We start from the raw sequence: 9,973 nt of genomic DNA on the forward strand, positions 1-9,973 counted from the left end.
CACCCTGGATGATCGTGGCCACAGTACCTCAAGTGTATGTGAGCAACCAGGATGAGAAGCAATGAACTTCAGAAGTTCAAGTTCATACGCTGTCTGAAGATAGACTCTGTCAAAGGTCAAACTTAGAGCATGCGTGAAAAGGCAACCTTACAAGTGGAACAGAGTCTTCCACCATGATCTGGACAGGGTTGGTTTTGAGATGGTTCATGTTCTAGCCTTCCCACTACTTCCTTAATTATCTTAATCATTTTGGCAGGAGGAGGTTTGGCCGTAGAAAGGGATAATTCTAGAATTAAATCATGGTAACCGTCAGGAAATCTATCCTGGATGTTATAAATTCCTGTGGTGCGATTCCAAATCTCTTCGTTTTTCTTTTTTTGTTGCTTTGGAGGTAAGTCCTTTAAAACATACCCTTGTGTAAAAATGTAGACCCCACGGAATGTTTGTCTTTAACCTTGACATTTAGGAAAGCAAAAAGAAACAGTAAGAAGTTGAGTTTAGAATTAGAATTAGAAGTATGCCTACTCCTCCCCCACCCCCAGCCCAGTTCTAAACTTTTACTTTTAATATTGCAGTAACACCACTGTTCATTTCCTGTTAAACTTCAAACCCACCTTTTGATTTTCAAATGTCCCTTAGGCTAATGTTTTTGCTGAAGAACGAAATGAACAGGCAGAAACAATTAAGGGAGCAGATACAGTGAAAAGAAACCCCCACACCTTACTCTCACAAACATGGACTTGTAGGAAGGAATTCTGCTTAGAATCAGCATAGCCTTCTCATCTGGTCGATTTTCCTTTCCAGCTCCCCCTCCCAGCCTCCAATGCACACCACTTGCCCTTTAAGGGAGAAAATGATCTAGACACACAAAGAAACTCCTGAACACTCACAGGCATGGGAAATACTTTCTCTGCCTGTTACTGGTACGGGATAACAGCCAAGAAAGAAAATCTACCTAGATATTCTCAATTGCAAACATCTTCCAGAACCCGTTAAACGTTCACATATGTCTCTACGAAATTTGTAATATGGATTGTTTATAGAGTCCTGATTAAGGACACGAAAGCCATTAAAAAGGATCAAATTGGTTTCAGGATGGAAAATTATTTTTTCTTTTTTCTTTTTTTAAATCAGGACTGTGGCCTCCTAGGAAAAGTACAGTAACTTAGTAATCTATGGCTCTTTCTATAAAAGATACATGAACAGCTAAAAGTAAGCTGTTCATGAGCCTGGAAAGTTCTATCAGAAATCACCAAGGAAGTCATTAACTCTATCCCAAATGAGCCTGCCCTCCCATGCCCACGGCACCTCCGTGACTTTACGGGAGCCGTATCTTCACATTTACTGTCACGCTGAGAGATTGTACGTGGAGGGGGCTCAGTGTTACCATTTGGGGATTACTTTGTTAGCATAGTATGTGGAGATGCAGCTTCACAAGGATGAATACTGATAGGAGGCTGTCCTGTACATACCCCCCAAGACTCGGGCCCATTAACAGAGGTAAGATCTGCAGATTCAACCCAGCTTGGCCTGCCTTCACACTTGATTTCTGGACACCATGGACAATGGGCACTGGCCCACTCCAACACAGACAATGGGAAGTTTAGACCTTGTGGATGCCTTTCTGCACAGCCAAACAGCTCTAGCCCTGGGAATCGGGAGGATGGAAGGCACCCATAAGATTATACTGAGCGGAAGGCCTGGTTTCCCTTTTTATTGAATCCATCCCTCCGCATTTTCCCAATAAAACACCTCTCATAAACCGAGGCCCTTTGTATTTTTTGTTGTTGTAGTTATGGGAATATATTTTTTTTAATACCAGCATAATAGTTTTACTCCGCAATAGTGAAGAGTTGAAGACAGCTGCTAGTACACATAAAACCAGCTATATAATGGCATTACAATGGATTTTTTATTTGAGATTCCAGGATGGGGTAGATTTGTTACTCTACCAAATGGCTGGTTCCATGGAAATTGACTTCACACAATAAAGGACATTTCCCTGGAAAAGAGGCCGTTTATATCAGTTAAAAGACCACACTCCCTTTTCTTTGTTGTTTATTTAAAAAGCAAAAAAAAAAAAAAAAAAGCAAACCTAATAACTAAAACAAAGAAAAGCAGCTCTGTGGTGTCTAGACGTGAGAGCTCTCTTGTAAGCCATGCTTTCAGGATTTTTGACACCAGTCCCAAGCAGTGTAACAAGCAGGTGTGCAGCTATGCATGCAGGGCACAACTAAGATCATTCCATCATCATGTCTAGCTCCCTAACCCCAAACGGGAGCATCGCAAGGATTTGTGGGTGTTATCTTCCTACACAAGGCTTATCTTTCTAGTATAGTGCTATATTTATTAGATGTCAGAGTGACCTTACAGAAATTCTTTACATGGATAATGGAACCCGTAGGGAAAGAGCAATTATATATATAAAAGCATCTGTCAACATAGGCCTGGCTAAACCTTGGAAAGTGACATCGCTGCTACTACGTGGAATCCTTTTTTCACCTCAGATCCAGGCTGACTCCCCCAAAGACCCACCAAGAACCTATCAATGTGACCTTGGGGTGAGGGGTGGGGAGAGGCTTTGCATAGTTAATAATGCTAATCACCTCTCAAGAAATGATCCTCCTTGCTAAAAGTCCAATAATAAGCTTCCTCATGAGCAAACAGGCGCAGGCAGACACTGCGGGAGAAGGAAAGGAGAAGTCAGGCAGGCAGGGAGGCCAGCTCTCCCTCAGACCAGGAATTAGCAAGGATTGATGGGCAGCGGCCAAACAGGCTGGGAGAGATACAGAGAATGGATTTTCTGTCAGAACCTTGCCCATCGTCTTCCTCTTGGATCTTGAGTCCCCTCAAAAGTCTGAGAACACACTCTTTTCAAACCATCCATTTGTTTGTGCTAGCCCTAGAAAATGACCACGTGCTGGCTCAGTGGGAGGTGCTCTGTGGAGACTCTGTTTAAGGGAAGGGTGGGGCAGGTGGAAGGGTGGGGCAGGTGGAAGGGTGGGGCAGGGAAGGGTGGGGCAGGGAAGGGTGGGGCAGGTGGAAGGACTCCTGTGTGTTTCAGGACTGCGTGCCTAACCAAATCTCAGGGGCTGAGTTCTTCTAGAAACTTCCCTTTTCCCTCTTGGCTTCACCACCCCTCCCTGAAAGCTGGCTTTCCTCTCTTGACAAGAGACAGCGCCATTTTATGGATTCAGCCACCTCAGAAAGACCCATTACTACTTCTTTTTAATTTGTATTTTATTGTCAAGGTGATGTACAAAAGGGTTACATAAGAAAGTTACATAAGAAAGGCACTAAATACATTTCTTGTTAAACTTGTTACCTCTTCCCTCATTTTTCTCCTACTTTCCCTTCCCCCTCCCCAAGTAGTACAGATCATTTCCAACATGTAGTCTGGTGAATATCGCTGTTGCCTTGATTCCCCCTTGTCCTTTGTCTCACCATTCTGTGGTACCAAATAAACCTATAGACAACACCAGGTTACCAGAATCAAATACAGTAACCACAGTGGGAAGGCTTTGCTTTCCAAAAGTGAGTCATTGCTACCCAAGCCAGTCAGCGAGTGTCAGATGAGGCCATGGCTAAAAGAACATTCTGGATGGTTGATGTATTAGACACCGGGGCTCTGTCTTCCGGTACCTCCTTGGTGTTTTCCTGAAGGACAACAGGTGGCATTTACAAAGACGTTTGTCTGGAGGAAAAGGTCTGCACGTGAGTCTGAGCTCTGCCATTTGTGAGACGTCTGACATTAGCAAGTCACTTGACCTTTCTGGGCTTCCTTCCCTTCTTCCGGAAGCTGAAGGTAAACTCACTGTGCCGTGAGTCGCTCGCATCTAGAAGGGTCCCAGTCATGTTAGTTCATGGTGATCACGGAATCTGAATGACTTTGGAAAGGTCAATCACCTTATTTCTGCAGATTTCAGAATCTAAGTTGAGAGGAAAAGCAGGGCATGAATTCCAGCTGCCTCTCAGAGGAGTATGCTTTGATATTTCCTAGGCCCTGTCCCTGTTCCCGGTGACAGACAGTAAGGTCTCCTCCAAAAGGCATGATGCAATGAAAGAAAAAGTCATCTCCCTCATTAGAGAGTATTCTAGGGATCAAGATGTCAACAAAGTTCAGAGAAACGCGTCGAGCACTTAGATACAAAGGACCTAGCCAGGTGCATACACAACCTTCAGTCTGCAGAACGCAATTATATTACAAAAGCATCCAGAGGAAAAAAATGGACAAAGAAACCATAGTAAGTTCAGAATCCTCTACGTTTCCACCCCTCAGGTTTACACTCCTTACCCTCTGTTTGTATTTCCTTTTCTCTGATTCAACCTTCCCACGAACTCCCTGAACTTTGTTTTCCAATGAAGAAATTAAAAGAAAGGCTTATTGGTTTGTTTTTTGTGGCCGCAGCAGAAGCGTTATCAGTGCATCCCAAGACGGCAGTTCAGGCCATTGTGTAACTTTAAGCCTGGTCGACGCTTGCTTTTGTGCGCTTTGTTGTTGTTGTTGTTGCTGCTGTGAGACAGGGGTGAGGTTCACTTGGCTCTTGCAGGAATGGAAGGGGTCACGTGCGCGTGGAGGGTGGAGCATACGCAGGGCTCAGACGTGGAGCTGTCCGGCCTCGTGTCGGGGATGTGCAGGTCTAGTGATTCTGATTCCCCAAAAAGATACTTCTCTAGGCTGGAGAAGTCTTCCTCCTCGGACGTGGCGTACATGTGGACAAGCTCTTCTGTGCTGCAGGGGAGGGGATCTGTCCAGGGCACCTCCAAAGCCTCGAGGGACTGAGATGGTGGCGAGACAGGGAGTCCGGGGACGGCAGGCGCTGCAGACTCCTGGGGCCCTTGTGGGCCTTGGTGGTCCCCACTTTCGGAAGGCAGCTGGGGGCTGAGGGCGGTGGCCCTGGGCACCCAGGCCTCGGTGGTGGCCTGGCCAGGGGAGGCTGCTGGAGACGACACGGGCGGAGATCCGGCTTGCTGCTGCTTCTTCAACTTGACCACCTGGTTCTTAAACCAAGCCTTCACCACAGACAAGTCCAGCTGCAGCCTGGAGGCCAGGTCCTGAAGCTCCGTCCACTTGGGGCAATGGGTGACGGTGAAGTGCGCTCTCAGCTCGCACAGCTGGTACTCGGTGAACCTCGAGCGCCTCCGGCGGGAGGCTCGCGCCTGGTCTGCCATGGAGCTTCAGGGCACCGCTCTGCCAGCCAGGTGAGTTCTGCAGGAGCTCCGGAGTGCGAATGCCCCGGTGCCTGGGAAGGCCGAATTTAAGCAAGATGGTGGACTCCACCCTTCCGGACCCTCCCCAATCTCTGACCCACCCTTCAGCTCCCTCCCAGCTATTTGTCTAGACTGTGTGGCTCCTCCATTCTTCTTTATTCACTTGTCGGACTTATTTGTTCCCATAGAAATGGAAGGAGAAATATATATATATATATATATGCATATATTTTTTTCCTTGCTGGTCCTCAGGTTTGAACTCAGGGCCAGGGTGCTGTCCCTGAGCTGTTTTGCTCAAGGTTAGCACTCTACCACTTCAGCCACAGCACCACTTCCGGCTTTTTGGTCATTCCTAAGAGATAAGAGTCTCAAGGCCTTTCCTGCCCTGGCTGGCATTGAACCCTGATACTCAGGTCTCAGTCTCCTGTGTAGCTAGGATAATAAGGTGTGAGTCCCAGCACAGGATGGGGTCATACTTTATCCCTATACCCCTGAATCAAACCTCTCCAACTGGGCTACAGGCCGCCTGTGATTGGTGTTGGTCCCTGGTGCCCAGGGCTGGCCAGGAGGATGCCAGTGGCCTTCAAGGCCTCTCCCCTGCAGCCCGGCCCTGCAGCCGCAGCCCCGCCCTGCCCTTCCCTGGCTACAGAGAGCTAAGGCCTCCCAGGCAGGTGAGCTGGAATCTGTACACAGCCTGGCCTTGTGCCTTGTGGTGGTTGTGGAAGAGCCCAGGGTCAGGGGGACATTTGATTGACGTGTGTGTGTGTGTGTGTGTGTGTGTGTGTGTGTGTGTGTGTGTGTGTGTGTGTGTGTGTGTGTGTGTGTGTGTGTCAGGTATGAATCTTGAACTCAGGGCTTTGGCGCTGTCCTTGAGCTTATTTTCACTCAAGCCTAGCTCTCCACCACCATGAACCATTGTTCTGCTTGTGGCTTTTTGCTGGTTCATTGGAGATAAAAGTTTCACGGACATTCTTACACGGACAGGCTTGGAACCTCGACTCTCAAATCTCAGCCTCCCGAGTAGTAGGCTCTTGTTGGCTGGCATAGATTCATACTTTTTTTTTTTAACCAGTGCCAGCCTTGATCCATCCTCCTCCTGGTCTCTGTTCCCAAACAGCAGGGATTACAGTTTAGGCAGTGGAGGGGGAGAGGGCCCCTTCTTTGTGTCTGTGCTGAATGGTTTACAGAGCTCCCCTGTGGAATTCTGGGCTAGGACATAGTCCCCTCTCGAGGACTGTGGGATTGTGGGCGACCGGGTCAGGTGTTTTGGGTTGAGGTGGGAGGGCTGTGGGGCAGTCAGCAGTCTGCTGGCGGGCAGCCCACAGGCCCTGGGCAGTGGAGACTTCACAAGCCTCAGGCTCCTAGTTCCCTGACCTTAGGCCATGGAGACGTTTTTGGAGGCTGCCAGCCCCCAAGAATCTTCCTGAAGGGGGCTGCTCTCCTTTGCTTGTGGCCCCGCTAGAAAGGGTGGGATTTTCCTTATTTTTTCTCCATTATTTTTAAAGGGTGCATATGCTGGTACCAGGATCTAAATTAAGGACTTGGCACTTTTGTTCTCTCTCTCTCTCTCTCTCTCTCTCTCTCTCTCTCTCTCTCTCTCTCTCCCCTCTCTCTCTCCCCCTCTCTCTCTCCCTCCCTCTCTCTCTCTCTCTCTCTGTTTCTTTCTCTCTGTGTCTGTCTGGGTGTGTGTCTCTCTCTCACTAAAATCTGCATTATTTTTAAACCTACAGAAATATTCTTACGTTTATGCTTTATGTTTTGATAAGATCCACCTTGCCTTCCATTTTCTTCGACCAGAAAGGTCTAGTTTCTGTAAAATACCATGACTAAAACCAATGTAACCTGTGCATGCTGTTACAAATGTGTGCACAAAACAGCCATTGTCGCCCTACACACTTCCCGAGAGCAGGGCCGCCATCAGCGCTAGGGATGAAAGGGCCTGGTCTTTCCGAGTTCCCGCCTGGCGCTCCGAGCTCTGGTTGGCTGGAGCTCCGTCGCTCTAAGCCCTGTTTGAGTTCTCCCACTGGTTTATTCACTCACAACTTCCCAGCCGTTTTTCTTTTCCTAGTGATGGATCGTTGTTGTTCATTTGCTGTTTGGAGCAAAGGCTCATGGGTTCTGGTTCTACACATGTGAAGGTGGGTGTCCAGTCAAAGAACCGGAGGCCCCCAGTATAGACTCCGAACCTCCTCTGTACAGTGCTCCTCCCTTACGGGACACCCTGACCTAGATTCTAGCGAATGCATCAGCTCCAAGCTCCACCCCCCTTCCCTTTTTCTGTCTCTCTCTCCCCCCTACCTTCTACTTTTAGCTTCCTCTTCATGCCCTCAGTTTAGAAAGTACCTCCAGGAAGATTAGGACCTCCTTTAGTTTCTTTCCCAGTAATACCATTCGGTGTTGCCTGGTGTTCAACATCTTCAACTGGTTTCCAATTGTCTCCAATTCCTGGCTCTTCCTGGCAAGAAGGCTGTTAGAATCTAAGCATGCAACCATGACTATTTGTGTGTCAGAAAGAACGAGGCCTTTCAGTTAACAATCATTTACCTTTATTTTCCTTTACACAACTTCATTATTAATCGCATTTTAAAAATCAATTCTGTTACCGTAGATCTTACTTAGTTTTTGTTCCTGTGAGAATTACAGCTATGAGAACCAGAATGAAAGCGGGTTTTTTTTCTCTTTTTTTTTTTGTCCCCAATTTTCTTTAGTAGAGAACTTTATTTCTTTTCAGAGTGCTATTCACCTACGATGGAGAATGCTTCTGTGGATGGGAGGGCTAATTAGAGTCAATTATACCCTAATAGGCCTGGCAGGCTTGGCTTGAAGAGTGTTGTGAGGTGGGTTTGCTCTTTGTGCTCCTATGATGGGGGACCGCTGTGGATGGCATTGGCGAAGCACCGGAGACAGTGTCTGTGTTAACGGGACAAAGTGAATCTGTCGGACACCCTTGTATTCTTGTCATGTGAGAGAATGAAAATCCACGAGTGTCAACTTTGAGGCAACCAGGACCAAAATGTGCTCATTGTGTCCAACTGCATATTACCCAGCAAATCAGACTTTGAGAATGCTGGCCTGTTCAGCAGTGCGGTGGCTTCTCTTAGGATGAGTTGAGGGCTTGGAAACATTGAATTCCTGTAAGACTCTAAGCATTACTCAGGCCTGCGTTCAAAACCAAGCTTCCAAATGCACAGCCTTTCTTGATAATGAAATTCTGACGCTTTTCAGGTGTCCTTTGAGCTGAAGTCCTTTAACAAATGCATTGTTAGTACTAGGTACAGGATGTCAGGTGTTAACCAAATCAAGCTCTGTTAATGTCGTTACATGATACAAGACCTTCAAAGGAAAAATCTGTGTCTAGTTGAGATGCAAACCATTTTTACTGTCTACAGAGCAGGCAGATTAATACTGTGGAAACCTATCTTCCCAACTTCCCATTGTGGAATCATGGGAGCTGTTACACACACCCCCAAAAAGGAATCACCTGGACAATGAGATTTTTTTTTAAAGCAAAGTTTGGGCTGAGGATATCCTAGTTGCTCGGTGGCAGAACACTTGCCTGGCATCATCCAGGCTCTGGAGTCCGTTTCCTACAGGGAAGAAGAGAAAAGGCCAGCCAAGGAAAGCTTCATCGCTAGTACCATTATACAGTTTACACCGTTAACCTTCATCTTGGCCACTGTGAGTTGCCTCTTTTCCCTCCCCTCCCCTCCCCTCCTGTCCTGTCCCCTTCCCTCCCCTCCCCTTCCCTTTCCTTGATCTTTTCTTCTCTCTTCTCTCTTTCTTTCTTTCTTTTTCTTTCTTTCTTCTCTTTCTTTCTTCCTTCCTTCCTTCCTTCCTTTACTTTCTTTCCTTCATTCTCTTCCTCTTTCCTTCTTTCTTTCCTTCATTCTCTTCCTCTTCTTTTTTCTAATCCATTTTCTTTCCTTCCTTATGCTCCCCTCCCCTCCTTCTCTCCCATTCTTCCTCTCTTTCATTCTGTTTCTTCTCCCCTTCCTATTCCTTCTTCTCTCCTCATCTCTTTCCTCAACCACCTTTCTCCTTTCTCACTTCCTTATTCTTTTCTTTTCGGTTCTTTCTTTCTTTCTTTCTTTCTTTCTTTCTTTCTTTCTTTCTTTCTTTCTTTCTTTCTTTCTTTCTTTCTTTCTTTTTGTTGGTTATAAGGCTTGAACTCTGGGCCTAGGCACTGTTCCTCAGCCCTTCAACTCAACGCTAGCACTCTACCACTTGAGCCATGGCACCACTTCTGCTTTTCTGGTGATTTATTGGATATCAGAGCCCCATGGACTTTCCTGCCTGTGCTGGTTTTGAATGTGGTCCTCAGATCTCAGCCTCCTGAGTAGCTAGGATTACAGGCATGAGCCACCACCACCACCACCCACCCACACCTCCTTCTTTAAGTTTTGAAATGATGATGTCCTTATGCTAAGTGATGGAAGGGAGGAGTCGTTTGAGGAGTCTTTTATTAAGAAATCTTTTCTCTTAATGCTACATGGAATAAACCTGTTCCTTTGTGCTCCTAAGAATCATTGTTGAGCACTAGGTTAAATTTTCCTTGTGGGTATTAGAGTGTCATATACAATCACGTCTGTGAGTGATAGGACCAAGGTTAGTGTAGACTTGTCATCACATAGATGTGTTAAGTTCGTGTTTTTTGTTTGTTTGTTTGAAGGCATTGGCAACACTACAGAAGGGAGATTATTCATTTTCATTAACATTGGGGTTTCTTCATGGAGAGGGGAACCATCACTCATCGTATTATGTC

At 46.6% G+C, this 9,973-nt stretch overlaps 1 protein-coding gene across 1 annotated transcript; it reads right to left on the reverse strand.

Annotated features, from left to right (window-relative positions):
- Nucleotides 1-4,533: 4,533 nt before the first annotated feature.
- On the reverse strand, nt 4,534-5,172 carry LOC138809676 (paired-like homeodomain transcription factor LEUTX). The gene has a single exon (XM_069996490.1). It carries the CDS (start codon nt 5,170-5,172, stop codon nt 4,534-4,536), a length of 639 nt encoding a protein of 212 aa, XP_069852591.1.
- Between the last annotated feature and the right edge of the window lie 4,801 nt (nt 5,173-9,973).

The sequence above is a fragment of the Dipodomys merriami genome, unplaced genomic scaffold (assembly GCF_024711535.1).
Source record: "Dipodomys merriami isolate MVZ:Mamm:240054 unplaced genomic scaffold, mDipMer1.0.p SCAF_103, whole genome shotgun sequence".
In the NCBI taxonomy this organism is placed as follows: Eukaryota; Metazoa; Chordata; class Mammalia; order Rodentia; family Heteromyidae; genus Dipodomys; species Dipodomys merriami.